The sequence below is a fragment of the Periophthalmus magnuspinnatus genome, chromosome 16 (assembly GCF_009829125.3).
Source record: "Periophthalmus magnuspinnatus isolate fPerMag1 chromosome 16, fPerMag1.2.pri, whole genome shotgun sequence".
Taxonomy (NCBI): domain Eukaryota; kingdom Metazoa; phylum Chordata; class Actinopteri; order Gobiiformes; family Gobiidae; genus Periophthalmus; species Periophthalmus magnuspinnatus.
In genome coordinates this window covers 31,530,773-31,555,277 of record NC_047141.1, presented here as the reverse complement: position 1 = coordinate 31,555,277, position 24,505 = coordinate 31,530,773, and the positions used below count along the sequence as shown (strand labels likewise).

Here is a 24,505-nt window from a genome sequence, read left to right as displayed (position 1 = left end):
ACAAAATGTGTCTGGTTTCTTCTGTTTCTTATTAAAATGACTTTACGTTTTAACCTGGTAACACGACGGTTTATAATATGCAAATGGTAAATAGACAAAGTAAAAGTACACATTTCAGGTATCTGTACTTCACTTACGTAGGTTTAAAAATGTATACTTTTTACTTTTAGTTCAGTACATTTGAGAGCAGCGTCTGTACTTTCTACTGCTTAAAGTATTTTTTATTATAGTTTGAGACCTGCTGAAAAGTCTGGATTTATTTAATACGTTTATGATTTGAGCAAAACAAAAATATACAAAAAAAAAAAATCCCTGACTGATTCAACTGCTTCTGTTGTTCAAAATTCAGCACAAATCAGTACATTTTAAGACTTTAAGACCCCAAAATCTGTGTGAAATACTTACACTTTTTACTCATTAAGTACATTTTAAACAGGTACTTTAATACTTTTGAGTACATTTTCTCGTGATACTTTTACGTAAATATTTTTTTTACGCCGGTATCTATACTTTTACTTGAGTAACAAAACTGTTGTTTTTTTTTTTCACCACTGACCAAAAGGAAATTCAGCTCTAATGTCTGTGTAAAAACATCACTGTAGCCACTAGAGGGCGCAAAGATACAAGTCAAACTGCTTCATTTGTGCAGTAAACTCATATTTTTATTCGGTTTTAGTCTGTACTGTCGACTGTAACTGACAATTGAACAGGACAAACTTCTGTGAACTTAAATCTTCCCAAAAACATCTCATTTCTACTTATTTAACATCTACAATCGTCCAGCGCACAGACCTGTCATAATCACTTTGACTTCTCTTTAAATACATGTAGATGGAACAATAGTTTTGTACTAGTGGGGAACTTTTTGGTATATTTAAAATTAAAATATGAGCAGTGGAAGGTTGAATAAATAACTTTTGTGACTCTTTAGTACCGTAGTTGTATTGTTTGTATTTATAAAGTGTCTCCTTCTGCCGTTCATTTGCATTTTTAAAGTTTTTTGGGATGATCTTACTTCAGGATTGTTACATCAGTGGCATAAATTGTTCTTCAGTATGTCACACTTCAAATTTCCACGTTTTGACAGGCCTTTGGAGTGAGTTTTACAAAATACACACAAAGCACGAGACGTCTGTACACATTAATTTATTTGAGTCGATAGAAAAAGTAAAAGCGATGCTGGTTTACAGAGGAAATGACTTTACAAACAGATAAAACTGTACAAATATAAAAGCCTGTTTTAAAACGACAGATCAAGTCATCGATTTTCTTTGTCCACGGCCACGGCCAAAACTCTGCGTTCACCGTGGGCACTTCGACGCCTTTCGGGAGTCGACGTCTTTAACTTCATCTGCGAAAGACGAGGAATTTTAGACACAGGGCGACAAGAGCTGGAGGCGAAACGGAGCCAAATCACAGGGTCAAAAGTCCACATTTTAAAAGATTTGAAGTGACACTACAAAAAAAAAAAAAATCACACTCCTCACATATAAAACTCTCCACAACCTGGGCCCTCCACACCTGTCTGACCTCCCTCCGCTCCTCCTCCTCCCTGCACCTCACTGTCCCTCCTCCCCGTCTCATCTATGGGGAGCAGAGTCTTCAGCTGCTCTGGAAACTTCCTCCACCATGACCTCCGCGACACACACTCACTCTGACACTTCAAATCTAAACTCAAAACTCATCTGTTTGGAAAGCCCTTCTCACCCTGACCTCTCTGACCATAACTGCTCTGTCTTTTAATCTATATTTGTGTTTTTTAAATGTATTTTTAATCAGGTTTCATTTTGTATTGTACTATTTTGGTGTCCTGATGTAACCTGCCAATCCGTTTTCATCATCGTCACATCCTTAAAAAATATAATCTATTAAGTTTTGAAAGTTTTACTAGTTTATGTTTTAAGTGTATTCATAACTTGGCCCCTGAACCACTCGGTGCATTTATACAAAAACTAAACGGCACCAGAGCGACAAGAGGCGCCGTAAACAAGAAATCTGTAAAATCCCACAACGCAGAACCTCGTTTGGACAGCCCGCCTTTTCATATCAGAGCTGCAAACTGTGGAACTCACTGCCCACTGAAATAAAAAACATTTCTGAGTTGAAAATGTTCACCTCTAGGGTTAAGAACTGGCTGAAAATGAGTCAAAACTGTCCCCACTTGTAAATAGGTCGTATGACAGTTGGTGAGTGAGAGAACGTGTGAGTGTTGGATGTATTTTTGGGCACTGATGTAACTATTTTAAGGGGCAGGTGTTTTAATATATTTTGCATATTGGTGAATTGTGGAGAAGCTCAACCAGGGACGGGACTATAAACTATTTGCATCACATCAGCTGCAATGTTCATGTTGTAACTATGTCAGATTGGATTGTCCCTGTCAAATAAATGTATAAATAAATAAAGTAAGGCGACCTTGAGAGCCTCGAAAGGCGCCTAACAAATAAAATGTATTATTATTGACTTTTTGGGTGAATCTTTTGTCTCCATTGTTCTGTTCGTTTTGATGGTGCAGTACCTGAGCGCGCTGCCCTCGAGGGGAGTTGGTCTCTTTGAGGATTTGTAAAGGAGAGCGACCTTCATTACCTGGAATCACAAAATTGGATAGGAAATATTTTTTTAAAAACGTTCACAAACAAGTACTGCACATTTTGTCCCCATAACATATTTAGTAATCCTGCAGAAATGAGCACATAAATCTTGTTCTGGTTTATTTTAGCAGTTTGTGGAGAACTCAATGAGCCAAAACAACAGGACTCCAGTTAATCGTTTGCGTCACATCTGCAGGAAAAGAACAACCCACAAACATTTGACCTTTGTACCAGAGTCGACCTTGGACTATTTCACAACAACATTAATGGTCAATTGCGCATGATCCTTTTTTAAATAAATAAAATAACACTTGTAAATCACTTCCGGGATGAGGAAACAGTATAAAATAGCTTGGAGTTGTGTTTTGTTTCATTCACACACGTTTAACACCCTGCGTAGTGAGTTCTTGGACAGAAAACACTCTGTTCTACCTTGTAACATCATACAGGAAGTGCTCCACTGTGTTTTTGAACTCCACACACCTTCACCAGAATCGTTTCACCCCTGGAATTGCCAAACTCTACTGAACTAAAAAGGTAAAAGGAGCCGTTAACTTGAAAACGTCATGACATCACAAGGTGGAACAGAGCGTTTTGAGCTTTGGAGATGGAAACCTCCTCAAAAACGGGTCTATTTTTGAGGAGGTAACAGCATTTTAACATGGCAAACAACAAAAAGCTCACACGAGTCAGTTGTGTGTAATATAGGACCTTTAAAACTAAACATCTGTTGGATTATTATGGCTGACATACCTCCCACCTCAATAACAATGGCTCCTTACACACATACCTTTGGACTTTGGTTTTCCAGTCTGCCCTTTATTCTCGTTGGCCACCTTCTTCACAGCCACGTGCAGCGCGAGAGGCGAGGACCCGCCTTTTCCTCCCTGCGCTCGGACCCTCTGACCCGCTCCCCCGAACCCTTTAGCCAACCACTGAGGCTTAAACACGATCTGACTGGGGCTCTTGGAATCTATGGTGGGACAGCGGATGTGGTTGGGACGCGGGCTCGGGGCGTTCGTTTCAGCTTTGGATTCTTGCGGCGCGTTCGGCTCCTTCGCAATTTCAGCTCGTTTTGTTTTTTCTGGTAAACTGGGCGCCATCTCTTCTGAGCAACTAGGTATTTTTGAAACTACGGCTGCGTCGTTGGCGTTCACGTCATCGGGAATACTCGGCTCAACGGGAGACTGCACTGAAATTGAAGGAACGGCGTAAGAATGATCCTCCTCAACCGGCGGTTTCGTGTCACTACGCTCTATGTTCGCAAAGCTGTCGTTGCTTACGTCTTCGTAGATTTGTGACGAAGCCGATCCCTCGTGGCACGCTATGAGACTCAAACTCAGCCTCTTGTGAAGTGGAGTTTCCCTGGCTTCCTCCGCTTCCTCTAGACTGAAATCTGGTTCAGTTTCTAGCTCGACTTCAAACTGCGGGTCCGCGAGGTGAACGAACGGGCTGTCTGTAGTTTGGGGAGGGGGCGGCTGAGGCGTGTCGAGCGTCGTGGTGTTGGTATCCGGGGAGCTGAGGATGTCGGAGGGTCGTGGGGTCAGAATAGGCTCCGTGGACGCGATCTCCTCGGGTTTGGAGTCGTCTTCATCCTCCTCTTCTGCGGTTGTGACATTGTTTTGATGGGTTTTGTTCTCGGTGTCGTTGTGGAAAAGCAAACCCAACCGCCGTGCCAAAGTGCCGACTGTAGCTGTAACGGCAAAAGGGACAGCAGCAAAAAGGGCATGAAAAATATGCCAGAACTAACAGGTTAATACAGAACAGTCGCCATAAATGTAACGATATACAACATTTAAAAAAGAGATACCAAGTTTCAATCTAAATGTTTGTCTGCTTGATGCAAATACTGTACACATAAAAATGTTTTAACATAACTGAAAAAAAGTGTAGATTGTGTTGGCAGCCATTACAAACTCATTCTACTGCACCGGGTGAAGATTTTGTCATTTGTAGAGTCAGTACCAAAATGTAAATGACTATTGACAAACTTGAAGTGTTTTTGCACATTACACTTGAACAATTCCAAGTGCAGATTGTGTCAGGACTGTGGCTGGAGCAGTTACCTCTCATAACTTCTCTGGCTGGAGTTCGAGTGATGCCGACTGAAGGAGAGCGAGGGTCCGTCTCTGCTAGAGGACAAAACCTTTTCATTTCAGCAGAACTTTTAGCAGCATCGCAAACCTGCAATAAAACAGAGTATATGTTTAATCCATGTGAGCTCAAGTAAAGACTTTAAGACTTCAAAATTATGATTCAGAATCAATCAGAACAATCAGGATTTTTCAAACATTTGTGAACTCAGAACCAAGTTTCAGTCTTTTTATATACCTAAAAAAGGTGAAACTTGGTACACGTAAAAACAAACAAACAAACAAAAAAAAATCTGGCAGTGACTCAGTGGGTAGAGCAGACACGTCCAAACACAAAGGCCAATGAACGATTCCTGCTCAGCTCAAGTCCTGCTGCTGTGTTCTTTGACAGAAGTAACTTGTCACCACAAAGTATGGAGTGTGTGATGGAAATTTAATTATAGAAAATATTCTTATCATGTATTTAAATGCATTTGATCTGTGTCAGTCTGTCAGACCCAGACCAGACATAAACACGTGTGAAGGCTCAGTCTCCATCCAAAAGGAAACTCTTATTCTACCTGTCTAAGTGTAAAAGTTCATCATCTCATGGGCGTGAAACAAAAGTCACTGCTTTGAAATGTATGTAGCCACGTCATTCTGGTATAACCACTCAGACACTCGGGGGGAGACTGAGGACCAGGGAGGGAGATGCTCTAGAACGACTCAGAGACTTGAGACACCAGAACAGCTACAGGTCTATGGCCAGGAGAGGCCTGCGCCCTGTCCCGTCTGTATCTGCTGTAACAAACAAACCTTTTTTGGATTTCAAAACTCACCAAGCTTCACAAATGGATTACTTCTCATCTAGAATTGCAATTTTTCCACAACAGAGTGAATGAATAATGACTACAGCAGGATTCTCCATCCTATAGGTCGGGAGCTGGTAGCAGCAGCTCTCCACCTCCCTCCTCGCCAAAGGATTTCTGAACTATACACACGGTGCCGATTAACTAACATTTGATTACATATATCATTTTTATGCCTAACTCTGCACTAATATTAAGTAATGATTTATGTTTTAGAGGATTCTAACTGTACCCAATGTTCAGCTGATAGTAGCACTTACATTTACTTAATTTTTTGCAACGGGTAAAATGAAGAGCTCTTTAGCCAACGTTTACAAAGCAAAAATGCCAATCTGAGGAAAAAGGTGGGACACCTCTGGACTTCAGTCTAGTGCTGTGAGAGCCTTTGACAAGCCTGTAAAGCGCATTAGGCTCACATATTGAGGTTGAAGAAGTTCTGTTGTAGCGTCCAAAATACTATCTATTGAACAAGACTCGATGCACAAATGTGCTAGTCCTGGTCTAGTCCCAGGATTAAATACTGTGATGCAGTACCTCGATGGGGGTGCGGTCGATGCCTGCAGATGGAGAGCGAGGGTCCAGCAGCTCCTGCACTCTGGCTGCTTTAAATGGCAGCACGGGCTTTGTCTCTGGAGGTGCCACAGCGAGTTTGCTCTCACTCGATCCCATTGTGTGAAACTGCAAGATCAATCCAAGTGAGTATCAGTCCATTTCACATCAAAACAGTAACAGAGCACACACATATGCATCGATACAAACCTATTCTTGCCTTTCTAACATTTACACAATCCAATTTTCATTTTCCACAATGGTCAACATTATATAAAAGGCACACACGTACACACATTTACACACTACATACAGAAGTGTATATTGTGCACATATTTCTGTTTACATATGTGTGCCAGTATATAAAAGGAGACACTGAAAAACATGGACACCCTAAGAAACTGTATAAACTTATAAAATGAGTCCATCACCCTGTGCAAAACAAACTATTTGAGGCTTGTCAGGTAGTTATGTTTAACTTTGACACTATTTTATGAAAGTAGAACATTTGTAAGAGAAAAAAAATACATAAAATGAAATAGAAACAAAGAGAAAGAAGTATATACACTAATAAAATAAAAATACTCAACTTCATCATTGTTTTAGACCCTCAAATAAAGCTCCATAATAAACAAGAATGAGCTAAACCACACCTAAGTCAGCTCATTTGCGAGTTAAATACTAAACTCGCCTCAGTAGAGCATGTTCTTCATTAGTTAACAGGCAGTTAGCATGTGGGTTAGCAACGTTAGCTAGCCATTTTACAAAAAAACGTGTGTTAAAGGTTGTTTATTTGTGCAATATCAGGAATTACTTTAAATTACAAAGTTAGAAATCAAAGGAATGGCCTGGATAGTAAAGAAAGAACAGCTCACAACGCGAAATGTGACTTTGTGCTGCTAAAAGTCACGAGAAACACAGAGAAACAGAAGAAAGAGTCTAAATAACAACCATTACCTTCGTCAAAACTCCATAAACACTCAGTCTTTTCATCAGTATAAACTCACCTTTCGTGAAACGCGCAGGCGACAGAAATAAGTGACTCTTTCTCTGTAAAAACTCACTTTTGTTCTGAGGAAAACAGAGAAGGACGAACATTTAAGAGATTTAAATGTAGACGCTGCATCCGTGTTATGTTTGAACGGACCAATCAGCGGCGGGTGTGACGCGCCTGCTCAGCTCTGATTGGCTGAGTGGAGCAAAGTGGGCGGGACTCACGTGCAGATAAATTTGAAAGTTGAAAATGCATCACACGCCCCTGTTTTTATCATATTTCTGTCTCACCATTTGAAAGAAGACATTGTTAATTTTTTATTTTTATGGGCGTATAACGACATTAACCGTTTTGTACCGTTTTAGTTTTTTATGTGCTGTAATATTATAAAATAAACATATATTATTATTATCAATATAGGCCTATGGTAATAAACACTGAATAAATAAACTGCTAAAATAAGTTTGTGGGGTTTTTTGCATTTTTTTATGTACAGTAATACAATCAAATAAACATGTATTATTATTATTGGGCTATGGAAAATAAACACTGATTAAACTGCTAAAATAAGTGGGGTTTTTTTTAGCAGTTTTTTATGTACAGTAATATAATAAAATAAACATTATCATTATTATTTTCATCATCATCATCATCATCATCATCATCATCATCATCAGCCTATGGAAATTAAACACTGAAAAAAATAAATTGTAAATAAAATACAATTTTTTTGCAGTTTTTTTTTTTAATGTACAATAATAAAATAAAATAAACATACTTTTTTATTATAAGCCTATGGAAAATAAACACTGACTAAATAAACTACTACAAAAAACCAAACAAAAAAAAACAAACAAAAACATTTTAGCTGTTTATTTTCCATAGGCCTATATAAAGTTGTAGTTTGTTAAATTTTTATTTTTATGCCTTTCTACTTGCCGTTTTCGCATTTTCCTGTTGCAACATTGAAATTTCCCCATTGCAGCTACTTGGACCATTTAAAATAACACCATGTTTAAATAAAAAAACAAAAACACATTTGAATCAACATTTTATTGCTGAATAGTATAATAAACATCGTTATCAGGACAGAAACGGCCTGAAAACAATAGTGCAGCGAGTTGTTACAACAATACACATCATCGCATAAAATGATAAAGAAGCGAAAAGCTTTACAAGAGCCATATGAAAAATCTGGAGGCCTAATTATTAATTACAAAACCATTACTTTAACATAGTAACACATTGCATTTTCATCCCAAAACATATAAATTAAACGTAGCCACATATTTGAATCAATAACAGTCTGGTTTTGGCTGAAATAATTAGGAAAACAAATTCGTAAACTTGGAAATGTTCAGACTATTTCAACTAGAGTGTCGTCATTAGTGTCTTTGCATCATCGATTTACAGCTGTATCAATCTCTCCAGCAACAATATTGTACTTACCGTCAGAGAAAAGAGGGCGGGCGTCTGTCAGTTTTGTCGTTAACCACAAACTTAATTACTGAGTTTTTAGTTCATTTCGTTTACTTTCTTCATGGAGGAAACAGTTAAAATGAACTTTAAGCCAGTTGTGCGACGATCCGAGGGGAGACCAAACACAAAACTTATGATCACAGTGAGTCCCAGTTTTTCACTTTGCACAAGATTTAAGCCGTGTTCACACTTGTCCTGGTGTGAGCTCCTTCAGTCCCGACGTAGACTCAGTTTGGTCCTGTCCTAGTCCTGTTTTAGTCCCAGTTTAGTGAAAATAAACTTGAAAAATTTGTTTTTCTTCTGCTCAAAAGCACAAGACGGTACTCACTTGTCCCAGTTTGAGCTCAGTTTAGTCCCGGTCTCGTCCCGGTCTCGTCCCGGTCTCGTCCCGGTCTCGTCCCGGTCTCGTCCCGGTCTCGTCCCAGTCTCGTCCCGGTCTCGTCCCGGTCTCGTCCCGGTCTCGTCCCGAGATAAAGTCCTGATTTAATCCCAGTTTAGTCTCAGTTTAGATTTGCTGTAGGTGTAAATATGAATGCATCCCTTTTGTGTTCAGTTGTCCAAGTTTAAGAACATTTAGTCCTGGTTTAGTCCTGGTTTAGTCCTGGTTTAGTCCTGGTTTAGTCCTGGTTTAGTCCTGGTTTAGTCCTGGTTTAGTCCCAGATTAATTTCGGTCTAGTCCCGGTTTAGCCCCGGTTTAGCCCCAGTTTAGCCCCAGTTTAGCCCCAGTTTAGCCCCAGTTTAGCCCCAGTTTAGCCCCAGTTTAGTCCCAGTTTAGTCCCAGTTTAGTCCCAGTTTAGTCCCAGTTTAGCCCCAGTTTAGCCCCAGTTTAGTTTATAGTTTATGATATATTGATGTATGAATGCATCTCTAGCCTTGTCACTTCTCCTGGTTAGAGCAGTTTAGTCCTGGTCTAGTCTTAGTTTAGTCCTGGTCTAGTCTTAGTTTAGTCCTGGTCTAGTCTTAGTTTAGTCCTGGCCTAGTCTTAGTTTAGTCCTGGTCTAGTCTTAGTTTAGTTCTGGTCTAGTCTTAGTTTAGTCCCGGTCTAGTCTTAGTTTAGTCCCGGTCTAGTCTTAGTTTAGTCCTGGTCTAGTCCCGGGAGTAAGTCCTGGTTTAGTCCCAGTTTAGTCTCAGTTTGGATATGCTGTGTGTCTAAGTTTGAATGCATCTCTAGCCTTTTCAAGTTTGAGAAAATGTAGTCCCAGTTTAGTCCCAGTTTAGTTCATAGTTAAATATGATAGGTCCCGATCCCCCAGGTCTCGTCCCGGTCGCCCACGTCTCGTCCCGTCGCCCACGTCTCGTCCCGTCGCCCACGTCTCGTCCCGTCTTGTCCCGTCCCCAGGTCCAGTCCTTCCTTCTGCTCCAAACCTTCACACTCCCCCTGCTTCTGGCCGAGTACCCAAACATCTCCCGTTGAATAAAACGCATTCGCACTCGATTGTCCCGCCCCTCCGTCGTCCTCATTCGGGGGCTCCCTCCACCTCTCTCTGACAGAAGTGAACGAGCAGAGTGTCCAAGTCCCTCCGATCCGCCGCTCCGTACAGCGAGCTTTCTCCCATCATGCTTAGGGCCATGCGTAGAGTGGACCAGATGTTGTCGGACATGAGGGCGGCCGCGGCCACGCCCGGGCCCCGAGCGGCTCTGGCCCCGTCGCCCGCCGCCTGTCTCTGGAGCGAAAGAGCCTCCAGGAAGTGCTCCACGGCTTCTCTGAAAATAAAGATTCAAAGGATAAAACTTAACACAGTCTGATTATATTCATTACAGTATTTTTGTGTTCTCAGATAAATTTTTCATCTCTTATTTTTGTACGAAGTCTTGGGAGGTGAGTTTGAACACGTTTCTCCTCTGATCTGAAGGTTAGTGGTTCAGATCCCGTCCAAATCCCGCTCTCAACATAAACATCATCATCAAACCAAACTCAAAAACACTATATCATCATAAGGAAACATCATAGTTACCCTTTAACCTTTTCGCAAGTTAGGAGCTTTTTATTTTTTTCTTAAATTTGGTGATGATTCCAGCTGCTCACAGTAAAAAAAAACCTGGCTTGGTCCTGGCTTGGTCCTGGCTTGGTCCTGGCTTGGTCCTGGCTTGGTCCTGGCTTGGTCCTGGCTTGGTCCTGGCTTGGTCCTGGCTTGGTCCTGGCTTGGTCCTGGCTTGGTCCTGGCTTGGTCCTGGCTTGGTCCTGGCTTGGTCCTGGCTTGGTCCTGGCTTGGTCCTGGCTTGGTCCTGGCTTGGTCCTGGCTTGGTCCTGGCTTGGTCCTGGCTTGGTCAGGTCTAGCCCCAGTTTAGCCCCAGTTTAGCCCCAGTTTAGCCCCAGTTTAGCCCCACTTTAGCCCCACTTTAGCCCCACTTTAGCCCCACTTTAGCCCCACTTTAGCCCCACTTTAGCCCCACTTTAGCCCCACTTTAGCCCCACTTTAGCCCCACTTTAGCCCCACTTTAGCCCCACTTTAGTTTAGTTTATGATATGTTGATGTGGTCCTGGCTTGGTCTGGTCTAGCCCCAGTTTAGCCCCAGTTTAGCCCCAGTTTAGCCCCAGTTTAGCCCCAGTTTAGCTTATAGTTTATGATATGTTGATGTGTAGGTATGAATGCATCTCTCGCCTTGTCTTCTGCTCACAAGCGTCTTTAACCTTTTTATTTTTTTCTTAAACTTGCCGATGATTCCAGCTGCTCACGGTGAAAAAAACGTACCTGTGCGCTCCCAGATTCACGCAGCTGATTCCCAGGTTGTAGCGACTGCGGACGAATCCCGGCTGCAGCTCGAGCGCTCGTCTGTACGCGGCCACGGCCTCCTCCGAGCGGCTCCCGTTGGCAAGAGTCGCTCCCAGTTTATTCCACAAGAGGTAGTCCTGGAAAATAGTTAGTTTAAGATTAACTCAGAGCTGCTCAAATCAACTTTTCAGAGAGTGTTATAGTCGTTTCCCTCTCGTTTAGCCTCTTGAAGTTGTTTTTGGAGTGATTCACGTTTGAGTTTAATCTTTAAATCGCTAATTTTCAAGACGCCATTTTGCTGATTAACCCCCGTTTTCACCTCCACTGCTCTGTATTTCCTTTGTTCATTTATCATAGGAGGGTCTGACAGCTCCACAGTCCCTTGCTCTAATGACGTTTACGGCCACGTGCGAACTTCTTTCTTTTATTAAGTCGTTTTTAGATGAATATTGTGATTTAAATTGTGCAAAGTTTAACAATTATCCACGAGTGTCATAGATTATAGCCATAGAATAGACACAAACACAATGGGTCTTTAATATAACAAATAGAAATGTACGAAAAGTTTTGTTCCATCAATCAAAAACTGTAATTAAGTACGGTAAATGTAAAGATAAATAGGTTTAATACCATTCTGTGGAACATGCCAGGAAAAGTATAGACTCCTGATAAGAAAAGTTACGTTATAATTTATCATGTCTCTATGTGGATTATTGTAAAACTTTCTTACCCTGGAGCTTAGACTTGGATTTAAGAAGAAGGAGGAATGTATTTCAGAGGATGGTCTAATGTTCTGGGACGTGTTCAGAATCTATACTCTGATCTGAATCTTAATTTCAAAAGCAGAAAATAAAAAGCAAAAGAAACAGAAGCGATCGAGCTTTTTCCCCCTGACAGACTCTCGTGTCGGTGATGCTGCTCTGACCTGTGGAGTGACAGACAGAGCGGCGCTGAAACAGTCCACAGCTTTGTCGTATTCTCCGCTCAGGTTGAACAGGACTCCGAGGCCACACTGCAGCTGAGGGTCGACCTCCGAGGGGTCAGAGTTCGCCGCCTGGAGGTACAAGGACTGCACCTCCGTAAACAGGGACCTGAGGAGGAGGCAGAGGCGAAACAAATCAGGTTTTATTTTAATTTAATGCTGCAATTTTTTCATAAAACATTTGACTTTAACTTGAAACATTAAAAAAAATAGTCCCCGGGCTCTCAGTCCCCGGCCTCTCCGTCCCCGGCCTCTCCGTCCCGGGCCTCTCCGTCCCCGGGCCTCTCAGTCCCCGGGCCTCTCCGTCCCCTGGCCTCTCCGTCCCCGGCCTCTCCGTCCCCGGCCTCTCCGTCCCCGGCCTCTACGTCCCCGGCCTCTACGTCCCCGGCCTCTCAGTCCCCGGCCTCTCCGTCCCCGGCCTCTCCGTCCCCGGCCTCTCCGTCCCCGGCCTCTCCGTCCCCGGCCTCTCCGTCCCCGGCCTCTACGTCCCCGGCCTCTACGTCCCCGGCCTCTACGTCCCCGGCCTCTACGTCCCCGGCCTCTCCCAGTCAGTGAGAGTCCGGGTCGGTCACAATTTTCTTAACTTAAGAATGAATGGTTGCAATAAACACTCTACTGTCATTTTTTCAAAACCATTTCACTGTCCTTTCTCGCCTCAGTGCAGACAGATTGTATCAGCTGCTCCTATGACAGCGTTGGTTTGTGCTGCTGCGTCAAACGTAGTAAAGTAAAGTACAGAAAAGTGCTTATAAACTCATCACTGCACATTTAGAATACTAGGAATACATTAGGAAAGTGAGGAATAACTTTGGACCACTGCAAATGAACTAGTTTTGTCTTTCACGTTTTAACCACAGTAAAACTCATGTCCAGCTCTGAATCAGACACTCACTCTGGCAGCAGCGAGCCAAACCTCTCCCTCTCTTTGCCCTTGTCTCTGGCTCCGTTCTTCTGCTGCTCTTGTTCGCTCTGGTCCCAAACGGCTCTGTATTTGGGGTTGTGTTTGAGCCAGTCCCTCAGAGTCTCACAGGCCTGTTTATGGAGAGACTCGTTTGTGAAGCTCACGGCCAGAGCCATGAGAGCCGTCAGGTTGTCGTTCTTCAACTCAATACACCTAAACACGAGCACAAAATACAGTAAAAGAATTATTCATGATTGTAAAACCACTGAAAGCCCGACATTGTGAGTTATCCAGGGTTTTGAATGACTCTTCGGAGAGACTTTTTCGCATTTTACAGCTCAGATCAGCGGTGCCCAGACGATTTTCCATATAAAACATTTGTTTGCAAAGAAATTTATGATAAAAAAGTGTCCTGAAAATGTGAGACAGGCCGTTTTTTTGACCATCCAGGCTCAAAACGGTCGTGTTTAGCTGTGCATGTGACTGAAACGGCTCTTTTCTTCTATTTTAATGTTAATTTTATGATTATTTATGTTCTGATTTGTTATATTGTGATTTTAATGTCTTTTTGATTCTGTAAAACACTTGGAATTACTCGGTGTCATCCCTTTCATCTCCTCACAGTCTTTTTAAGCACAAGATTAACTCAAAACAGATACTTCTTACACCCCCCGCTGACCAAATCGGACCCCCAGTGGAGCCACGTTTGACCCACTAAACTCAAACATGCCCTTTATGTTTTTGAAGAGGAAATACTTTAAACCGTGGCAAAGATCTTAGTTTAAAACATCAATAGTGCCACGCTGGGGTTGCTCGCACTTGTATCGCCCTTCCCTCACCTGCGGAGGGCGCTGATGGCCGCAAACTCTTGCTCGTTCTCAGCTTGACACGTCCCCAGATATTGCCAAGCCTGTCGATAAAACAAACAGAAATATAAAAAGCAGAGTCAATTATACGACTTAAGCATTTAAAGGGTCGATGTTACGCTGTTTTCTGATGTTCTAATGTCGTTTCCTCGTCACAAACGGACCTGGAGTTGTGTTTTTTTTGTTTTATTCACACACGATTAACTCACAAAATATAGACAAAGTAATAAAGCTGGGTTATGCAGACACGTGCGAACAAAACAAAACAACTCCAGGTCTGTTTTTGAGGAGGTAGCAGCATTATAACACGACTTAAAGCTCACAAGAGTCCATTTTTTTGCATAATATAGAACCTTTAACACTTTCGTCACAGTCCTCACCAGCTGATTGTCCGGTTCTTTCTGCACTGCGCTCTCAAAAAAGCGGACGGCTCCAGGTATGTCTCCGGCCTCCATCCTTTTTACTCCCTCTGACAAAGGGTCTGGGTGTGATAAATACGGATTGTCTTCTTCAAACTGGTATCCCTGAACACAAAAGCGATACACTTCACGAACACTGCGTTTATGTGACGTCAAAATATAATAAAGAATCTGTGTGGTGCAAAATAGAGATAGAAAGCAGGTTTTTTTGGTGAAATCTGTTGAAATTGCAGATATTTTGACATGAATATCTCTGTAATTGTTGGACCTTTCCACATGACACAAAAACTGACACAAGCTTGAATATTTAAGCATAAATAAACCAACATTTTCTCCCGACAACCTCAAAAACTACTAATAAAACCCAAAGATTTTAGCCACAAGATGAACATTTGCATGCGTCAGTAAAGTTGAACATTTGTGTTTTCTAGTCCCATCGTTTATTTTTTTTTTGAGATACATTTTTTTAATCAGGTGTTGATATCATCTGCAGTTATACAAGTTACAGTTTGATTACATTTTTATTCCTTTTTAAGCCTCAAACCTCCACCTGTTTTACCCCAGATCCCCTTTTGACGGCATATACAAAAAAACAAAAAACAAAATAAGGATAAAAAATATAAATATAATAATAAAATGTAATAATAATAATAATAATAATAATAAAAATGTAATAATAATAATAAAATGTAATAATAATAATAATAATAATAATAATAATAATAATAATAAAAAAAATATATAATAATAATAAAATGTAATAATAATAATAATAAATATACAAAATAATGACTTACAGGGATTATTAAAAAAAGTTGTAAAATAATAAAAAATAATCCCATCCAAGTTTGAATTCCTTCTATACAGTAACTGCAAAAGAAAAAGAAACGGCATTGTACGTATTATGTTCCACACAAACAGAGCTGAGCTGAACGTTCACATATTGTGTATCTTGATTGAATACACAGTTTGATAAAAGCATCCGGAGAAAAAAAACAAAACAAAACAAAACAGATAATATATTCAGATCTGGATTTTCGTCCAGCACAAATGTTTTTGTCTTTTGCTCCGTGCACTCGAGCAGCAGAAAGCTCCAGCTGAATTATTTCAAGAAGAATTATTTAAGTGTCTTTGAGTGTCTTGAAAAGCGATATATATAAATAAAATGTATTATTATTATTTCTCAGTAAAATTAAATGCATCTTTTCACAGTCAGAGGTTGGACTGGATTCAACGACATTACAGTTTGAGTCCCATCATTTATTTAATGAACTGCCATAAAAAACTAGTGTAATTCAATTAGTTTTGGACATAAAGTTTTGCAGTTTTTTGTGTGTATTTATGAGCAGTCGCCAAGTCTCATAGTTGTAATAAAATCTTCTAAAACAGCAGCGGCAGTGGCTCAGTTGGTAGAACATTTAAGACCAAAATGACGAGTCTGACAGCAGCAGTTACAGAGAGGACACAGTTTTCTAATGTAAAAACGTACAGTCTATGGCGTGAACACAGCTGCTTTTAACACCATTTAAACCCGCCCTTTTTCAGGCTCATTTTTACAGTTTTCTGTCCCAAAAATAGAGACGTCACCTTGTCGTAGGAGGAGCTGAGGAGCTGATCGAAATCCGACAACCAGGGATGGCTCTCTGCGTCTCTCTTGGCCATTTCCTCCCACTCCTCCTGCAGCTTCTCCCAGAAATCCACATCACTCTGAGAAAAAAACATCAAATACACGAGGTTTAGTACAAAAAATCAAGTTAATGTGACATAAACAGCAACAGAACACAGCACTGGAGTGGACTGTAGACGTTTTTATCCAGTGCTAAAGATGATCATTCCCTCGCTTAGACATTGTGATATTACATTATACATAAAGTTGTTGTTTTTTTCACCTCGACCGCTGCTTTGGCCTGTTGGAAATCCGGCCCCGCTGTCGCAAACTCGTCCACCCAGGCCTCTGCCGACTCTTCAGAAACCTGATCACATAGAAACAGGAAACATGAGCCAGTGTCCGGGGTCCGGTCGATAAGAAATAAGAACGTCGCTTCTGGATCGAAATAGATTCACTCGGTTACGTTTACAAGGGCGTGAACAGAAAGCAATGAAAATGAAATGATATGTCCTTTTTTTTTACATTTTTACTTGTTTTTTTACTCATAACTGTAGGTTTTGACCCAGTTTTTAATTCAAAAACCTCTGGAATTACTCTCCAAACGAAACAAAAAAAAGCTAAAAAAAAAAAAAAAAGTCTCCACTCTGTCACTGCAAAATACTAAAAGTAACATTTAAAGGTGCATTACGGAACATTTCTAGTGGAGAGGGAATGCCACGCTGCTCGTCTCTGCGGAGATGTTGTTGCTTTGCCGAGAAAGCACCGCAGTCTGGCTTTAAACCTTTGCATTATTCATGTTCAGGGAGACAAACAGGTGATTCCAAGAAGCTAAATTACAGGTGAGATCTGTGGAGAGGCAACCCCACTCACAAGAAGAAAACTGTAGTTATAAAAACCCCGGGAATAGACTGAATTAAAGACAAGTTAAATACGCTTAATGCTGTACTGTGGAACATTCAAGGTCGAGGTAATTTGCATTATGTGTCAAAAATTTGCAGATCGTTCAGAAAGAAATCCAACTTCTTTGACTTGTTTCTCAGTTTTTTGTGACGTTTTTTTTCTCCTAAATCGCTTCTTGTTTTTACCATAGCGGCCCATGCGTGTCTCTGATTGGTTAATCCACCTGTCAATCACACCCTCTGGCATCCGGGAAACGGGAAACGGCTCCAGACCCGCTCGTTTTTGTAAAGTTTTGTTACGGCGTGTGGCTCTGGACGGTCAGGTTTGAGGGCGAGCATGTAGAAAAGTTCCGTAGTGCACGTTTAAGTTTCAAAAAGTAATATTTTTGACGTTACTGAGGAAAAAACAGAAAAGTAAGTTACAGATCACACGTTAATTTTGTATTCTGAGTCATGCTTTATCTCGCCTGGAGGGTCCTACCTGCCTGACGACCTTTGCCCACTTCTCTGCCTGTTTAGCTTTAGCTTTCTCAACGGTCTGGTCCCTCTCTGGAGGCTCAAGAGGAAGACTGCCCCCTCCTGTTTGGACCAGGAACTACAATGGCGAGGTGTAGGGAGTAGTGGAGCGGGGTGGGCGGGTTTGGTGAAGTTGGGGGGGGGGGGCGTTTGTGGGACGGATAAAGTGGGAGCAGTTTAAAAGCGGCAGGACGAGAGCAGACGGATGGTTAAACGGGTGAAATGACACGGCACGTTCAAGAGCAGGTCAGAAAATGGGAAATATTCAACTCAAAGCTGCACCTGGGAGTAAAGTCACAACATCGTAAGGCTCGGACATAAATTTAAATGAGGTCAAGCCAATTATCTGTTAGTAAAAAGCAGAGTTCAGACTTTGGAGGAAGAAGTTTTACTATTTTTATTATTTAAAAAGTGACAATTAAAAGCCTGTAGTGTTTATGTTCAGGAAATGATTCAGGAATCTTAACGAGCGCTGGATGAAGTACTCAGTTTTGTTACTTAAGTCAAACTACAGATACAGAGGTAAAAAGTTACTCACATTAAAAAAAATCTATTTCAGTATTTAAGTACCTGTTTAAAAATGAGTAAAAAGTAAAAGTATGTCACACCGTAGCGTTAAAAGTAGTGATATTGCTTTTAAAAATTAGACATATTTTGATCAGCAGCAACAATACAAATTAATTTCTTCATTTTTCTTATGAATTCTGTGTCTTTATTGTTGTTTTGCTCAAAGCCGAAGCTTAAACTCGAAAACTAGTCTGGATATTTCCTCGAACACGGTAAAAATAACCCCTCAAATCAGATGAAAAGTACTTTTTACTTCTCAGTCCTGTTTAAAAATGTAGAGCAGTAGAAAGTACAGATACTGCTCTCAAAAGTAAAAAATATCCACAGTAAAATGTACTTAAGTAGAATTTTGAGGTATCTGTGTTTTCCTGAAGTACATCACTTGACTACTTGTACTTTTGTTTCCTTCAAACACTGAAGACAAAATTCATTAAACCAACATTTTTTTCTCATATTAATCCCAATTTTTGATTTATTTTTGGATTTTTCTCACCTCTAATCATCTTATCAGAGCATTTAAATAAAGCTGAATCATTCTGCTTATTTGCAAACTGTAATTTATTTCAATTTTATCAATATATTTTCATTAATTGTGTCTTAATCCTTCATATTTCTCTCCTCTCGTCACGATCGCTTTCTCCAAAATGCACCGACATGGCACCAAAATCCATAAAAAGTGTATTTTTCTGGACATTACTGAATCATTCTCTTGACAAAATACATTGAACCAAAATTGTTTTCCTCATATTAATCACAATTTTTGATTTATTTTTGGATTTTTCTCACGTCTTATCGTCTTTGAACAGTGTTTAAATAAAGCTGAATCGTTTTACTTATCTGCAAACTGTAATTTATTTCAATTTTAACAATATATTTTCATTAATTGTATCATAATCCTTCATATTTCTCTCCTCTCGTCACGATCGCTTTCTCCAAAATGCACCGACGTGGCACCAAAATCCATAAAAAGTGTGTTTTTATGGACATTTAACTGAATCGTTCTCTTGTTCAGTGCAGCTTCTAGTTAAACCTGGGGAGTAAAAACTTTAGGGGAAGTGAACCAACAGTTTTCCCGTGTGCTCCCTCGTGCCCCCTGGTGGTGAGGGCAGTGACCCGTACCTGGTTGAAGCTGGAGGCCCAGTTCTGAGCCTCCTGGGCCTGAGCTTTATCTGTGAGCTGTTTGTCTGTGCTGCTCTCCACTGTCACACTGCCCTCCCCAATCTGCCTAACGAAGCGCAGGAACTACAGCCACAGTGACAAATGACAAGACACAAATCATGAGAGAAGAATGTGAACAGAACCATTTGAAAAGATGAAGAACAAAAAAAAGGTCGCATATTTACGGGAATTTAAATGCTTTGAGGGTGCGTTCACACCGTAGACTGTAAAAAAAAGTGGACTGAATGAGTCAAATGAAGCTAATCGAGGCTAGCACGTTTAGCGGCTAATCTGGAGTCGAGTTCTATATTTGGAATTCTGATCACGAGTATCATAGCAACCAAAGAGCCAATCAGGAGCGAGGATGTTCAAGGTAACGCCCCTTCTCGCCTGCATCACTGGTTTAGGAAGGAGTGGGAGCTTAGCAACGCTGTCAATCAAACCTGTTGCTAACGCTAACGGGAGCGACCTCAGGAAAAAAAGGCGCCTGATTTGTCTGTTATTAATGTTTATATCTTGATTTACAGACATAAGTTTCTGTCTGTCTGTCTCTCTGTCTGTCTGTCTGTCTCTCACTCTGTCTCTCTCTCTCTCACTCTGTCTCTCTCTCTCTCTCTGTCTGTCTCTCTCTCTCTGTCTGTCTCTCTCTCTCTGTCTCTCTCTCTCTCTCTATCTCTCTCTCTCTCTCTGTCTCTCTCTCTCTCTCTGTCTCTCTCTCTCTCTCTGTCTGTCTCTCTCTCTCTGTCTGTCTCTCTCTCTCTGTCTGTCTCTCTCTCTCTGTCTGTCTCTCTCTCTCTGTCTGTCTCTCTCTCTCTGTCTGTCTCTCTCTCTCTGTCTGTCTCTCTCTCTCTGTCTGTCTCTCTCTCTGTCTCTCTCTCTGTCTGTCTCTGTCTGTCTCTCTCTCTCTGTCTGTCTCTCTCTGTCTGTCTCTCTCTGTCTGTCTCTCTCTGTCTGTCTCTCTGTCTGTCTCTCTCTCTGTCTGTCTCTCTCTCTGTCTGTCTCTCTCTCTGTCTGTCTCTCTCTCTGTCTGTCTCTCTCTGTCTGTCTCTCTCTCTCTGTCTCTCTCTGTCTGTCTCTCTCTCTGTCTGTCTCTCTCTGTCTGTCTCTCTCTCTCTGTGTCTCTCTCTGTCTGTCTCTCTCTGTCTGTCTCTCTCTCTGTCTGTCTCTCTCTTCACAGACACAATAGTGAAATATAAACCTCAGGATCATGTCGAGGTTTAATCTGAACATTTAAGACCAAAATGAGTCTGAAGCAGCAGAGACAGAGAGAGGACACAGTTTATCAATAGAAACTGAACTGGAGCCAGAGTCGACGGAGCAGGAAGTGTGACATGATCACTTCCTGTTTGTAATGTGGCGGCGGCAGGTTAGCTATGTGCCTTTATATAAACAGTTGAACCAAATTAGAAATAGGTTTGTTGTAAAATGTTTTCCAAAGCAGAGCCCGTCACAAACTCACAAACATGAAACAAATGATGTAAAGATCTTAAAGACGAGAGAGTGACAAGAAATTAATCATATTTTTCTTGTATTCTCAGTGTGAAATCGAGTCTCAGGAAACCTCTCCTCATGTAGAGCGGGTTAACACGAACATTTAAGACCAAAATGAAGAGTCTGACAGCAGCAGGTACAGAGACAGGGGCAACAGTTCTTCAATAGAAAGTGAACTGGAGCCAAAGTCGATGGAGCAGCAAGTGCGACATGATCACTTCCTGTTTGGAACGCGGCGGCTAACAGGTTAGCTGTGTCTATTTATATAAACAGTCTCTGGTTCACACTTGCACACAATATACCACACAACTTTCCAAACGTGACACATGATCTGCACGATTCCCTGGAAAGTTAAAACCTCATTTCGGAACATTCTCCACGGAGATAGATACGTTTATGCCTTTCCTCTGCGATATTCCATGGAGAAAAGCAGGGGGAGAGTCAGTTTTGTTGAGATGCAAACCTGTTTACACTGTGCTTTTCAGTGCAGTATATATCCGAAATGAATGTCTATTACTTGGGTAAAAATTACGCAGTAGGGCTTTAACTGGGACTGGACTGAATGAGGTACTAAACCCAGTCTAGAACAGGACCAAAACAAGTCTACACCAGGACTAAACTGGGCTAAAACCAGGACTAAACCAGTAAAAGTGTGAACGCACCCTGAAACACACCCAGTTTTTAAAAAGAAAATGCGAGTTGTAATAAGAATATCGATTGGGTTAGAGTTACAATTTTAGTTATGTTCTCAATTTGAGTATCCGAAAAGAACCGCAACTCAAAAAAGCCAAATGAAACGGTAAACAAAAAAAATACTTTCACGCAGAAAACTCACCTCTGTGTTTTGTAATTTGGGGTCGTCGACTTTAGCCACGAGTTCGTTGGCGGCTTGTCTCAAATCTTCTGCTTGGTATTCCTTTGTCCTGTTAGAAAAAAGGTAGAAAATACAACATGAAAACCTGAAAAAAACAGTAAAATCTGCTCCTTTTACGTCATTTCGTGTCGTAATGTAATGTAAATCCAAACAGTTCAACATTTTGTGGATGGTTTATGGTTAATATCTGTCAAAACTGGCACAAAGTTCAAAGTCTATTCTGTCTCCATCATCGCTGAATCCACTTATCGCTCAGAACTATATATTTTAGGGCTCGATATTTATCATGTGTAGAGATTCCGGGTATTTTTGTTGCAATACGGAAACTTTAGAGCTGTAAAAGTTCATTTCTATACCTTTTTTTTGTTATCTGTGTAATCCCTCAGTCCTCCAGGTCTTTTGCTTTGGTTTTGTTTGCTGTATTTAAGTTACACATTAAAAACTAATCTGTTAATAGCCTCTTTTTGTTAGTTTTTACTTTAACATTCCTTTTTTTAATAAATTATAACTTTACTTTTACAATTTTTCCATCATTGTTTGTTACTTCCCCTGTTCCTAGTTGAGCTCAGTCGTAACAGTCGGGTCCTTTTGGAAATTCTACCAACTGGACAAAATTTTAAAAGCTGCTGATTTTGAGTGTCTTAAAAACGTAAAAGACAAATAATAATAATTAATTTTAAACTGTTTGCAGTGGTCCTAAGTTAATCCTCACTTACCTTATGCATTCAGAACATTCCCTATTTTTTGCAGTCACTTTTCACAACTTTCAGAAGCCAGTGCCACTTTACAAACATGCTAACGTGCACTTCCTGATTATCGGACAATAAAACGCTTTCCAATTAAATGTGAACAGCGAGCAGCGGGACTAATTTGCTCAAATACATGGAAAATTGCACCAAGATGTCAACTCCCGTCTCTTAATAAAAGTTCCCGGACGACTCAAACACTTCGTTATAAAAAGATTGTGCAAGGTGCAAAATGAATATACCCACGCGATAAATCTTAAAAGTTTAATGCCAGGAAGTTACGGTTTTAGCTTCTGAAGAAAACATCATTTGTCTTGTTCAAAATGGTCTTAAAATTCTCACCACTCGCTCTCCTTGTCTCCCAGGTCTCCCAGCCACAGCTTCTCCTCGGACTGCTCCAGATACTCCTCCGCCCAGCGTCCCGGATCTGGGACAAAAAGGTAAAAACGGAGAGTAAAGCTGTGGTCAATGTGAGAAATTCTGGATCGTTCTGCTGATCCATTTGTCGAATAAAAAGGGGGCGTGGCGAAAACTGTCAGAACTATTAGAGATCTCCGTGTATCTGCGCTCAGAAGACGATAGCTGTACGGAAATTCACGCAAAAACAGTTAAAAATACTAAAACGTACTAAAAAACAACGTATTTATATGTAAAAACCATAGACTCTATATGTAAATGGACATAGCTAAACCTGCTAGCTGCCATGTTCCAAACAGGAAGTGATCACATTGCACTTCCTGCTCCATCGACTCTGGCTCCAATTCACTTTCTATTGAAAAACATCCTCTCTCTCTGTAATTACTTCTGTCAGACTCGTCATTCTGGTCTTAAATGTTCGTAGTAACCCGCTCTACATGATCCTGGCGTTTTTATTTCACTATTTTGTCCGTAACTCAAGACAAATCAAGCGTCTTCTTTCCCCCCCGAGGTCACTCCTGTTAGCGTTAGCAACAGGTTTGATTGACAGCGTTGCTAACCGGCCGCTCCCTGCTCCTGATTGGCTCTTTGGTTGCTATGATACTCGCGGTCGGAATTCCAAATATGAAACACGGCTCTAAATTAGCCGCTATAACTGCTCTAGCCCCGATGAGCTTCAACCACAGTTTAAAACGCAGATTAAAATCATAATTTACTCTTAAATCTTTAGACGACTCACTCCATGTTTTCTTCTTTCTGCAGTTGTCTGAAGTAAATTGTTATAAAAATAGCTACAGATTAATGCACTAAAGGATTAAAGGACTATAACCCTCACACAGCGTTGCATTTAAATGTGCTACTTACATCATTAAATTAATGTCTAAATATAGATGACGGCGTGGAGGAGGTTGTAAATTTCACTGACGGAGACGGAAATACCTGCAGCGTCAGCGATGAACTCTTTGGTCCAGTCAGCATCAGAAGCATCGCCCAGAGCCACCAGGGGAGCAGAGGCCGAGTCTGACCCAGAGAGGAACTCCGCCGTCCAGTCACCGGACAGAGCCAGGGCCGCCACGTCTGGAGCTACGACAGGAACAAAAGAAAAAAAAATTACATTAAATTACATACGCAAAACATGAAATTACGTACGCAAAAAATATGAAATTACATCTGCAAAAATATTAAATTACAGACGCAAAAAATATGAAATTACAGACGCAAAAAATGAAATTACAGACGCAAAAAATATGAAATTACATCCGCAAAAAATATGAAATTACATCCGCAAAAACATGAAATTACGTACGCAAAAAATATTAAATTACATCCGCAAAAAATATGAAATTACAGACGGAAAAAATGAAATTACAGACGCAAAAAATATGAAATTACAGACGGAAAAAATGAAATTACAGACGCAAAAAATATTAAATTACATCCGCAAAAAATATGAAATTACATACGGAAAAAAATGAAATTACATCTGCAAATAATGTGAAATTACATCCGTAAAAAAAATGAAATTACATCCGCAAAAAATATAAAATTACATCCGCAAAAAAATATGAAATTACATCTGCAAAAAATATGAAATTACATCTGCAAAAAATGTGAAATTACAGATGCAAAAAATATGAAATTACATCCGCAAAAAATATTAAAATACATACGCAAACAAATTTAATTACATACACAAAAAATATGAAATTACATCCGCAAAAAATATGAAATAATGTACACGAAAATATGAAATTAGATACATAATTTAATATTTTGCAGTGACATCACACCG

The 24,505-nt window shown here is 40.6% G+C and overlaps 2 protein-coding genes across 5 annotated transcripts in view; both read right to left on the bottom strand.

Moving 5' to 3' along the window:
• Positions 1 to 1,131: 1,131 nt before the first annotated feature.
• cdca3 (cell division cycle associated 3) lies at positions 1,132 to 7,197 on the bottom strand. Its single transcript, XM_033981569.2, has 6 exons — positions 7,089 to 7,197; positions 6,067 to 6,210; positions 4,658 to 4,775; positions 3,382 to 4,284; positions 2,519 to 2,586; positions 1,132 to 1,351 (listed from the first exon to the last, which is right to left on the bottom strand). Exons 2-6 carry the CDS (start codon positions 6,199 to 6,201, stop codon positions 1,259 to 1,261), a joined length of 1,317 nt encoding a protein of 438 aa, XP_033837460.1. The 5' UTR covers positions 6,202 to 6,210; positions 7,089 to 7,197; the 3' UTR covers positions 1,132 to 1,258.
• A 916-nt stretch (positions 7,198 to 8,113) lies between these two features.
• Positions 8,114 to 24,505, bottom strand: part of pex5 (peroxisomal biogenesis factor 5) — a 25,054-nt gene continuing 8,662 nt past the window's right edge. For 2 of the 4 annotated variants that reach the window (XM_055227677.1, XM_055227678.1), the window contains exons 5-16: positions 23,653 to 23,796; positions 22,639 to 22,723; positions 21,512 to 21,599; positions 19,147 to 19,269; positions 16,326 to 16,409; positions 16,024 to 16,143; positions 14,398 to 14,541; positions 13,991 to 14,061; positions 13,143 to 13,364; positions 12,194 to 12,359; positions 11,248 to 11,405; positions 8,114 to 10,258 (exon numbers count right to left, since the gene is read on the bottom strand). In XM_055227677.1, the coding sequence (XP_055083652.1) occupies positions 10,012 to 10,258; positions 11,248 to 11,405; positions 12,194 to 12,359; positions 13,143 to 13,364; positions 13,991 to 14,061; positions 14,398 to 14,541; positions 16,024 to 16,143; positions 16,326 to 16,409; positions 19,147 to 19,269; positions 21,512 to 21,599; positions 22,639 to 22,723; positions 23,653 to 23,796 (1,652 nt within the window). In that variant the 3' untranslated portion in view covers positions 8,114 to 10,011. Of the gene's footprint in view, positions 10,259 to 11,247; positions 11,406 to 12,193; positions 12,360 to 13,142; positions 13,365 to 13,990; positions 14,062 to 14,397; positions 14,542 to 16,023; positions 16,144 to 16,325; positions 16,410 to 17,425; positions 17,540 to 19,146; positions 19,270 to 21,511; positions 21,600 to 22,638; positions 22,724 to 23,652; positions 23,797 to 24,505 lie in introns of all 4 variants that reach the window. The other 2 variants (XM_055227680.1, XM_055227679.1) reach the window with 2 other exon arrangements.

Coding starts and splice junctions, on each gene's coding strand:
- cdca3 (XM_033981569.2), bottom strand. CDS start 6,201: ATGGGATCGAGTGAGAGCAAACTCGCTGTGGCACCTCCAGAGACAAAG. Junction 4,776..6,066: donor TCGACCGCACCCCCATCGAG/GTACTGCATCAC, acceptor GTTTTATTGCAG/GTTTGCGATGCTGCTAAAAG. Junction 2,587..3,381: donor TGGAAAACCAAAGTCCAAAG/GTATGTGTGTAA, acceptor TTGTGATTCCAG/GTAATGAAGGTCGCTCTCCT.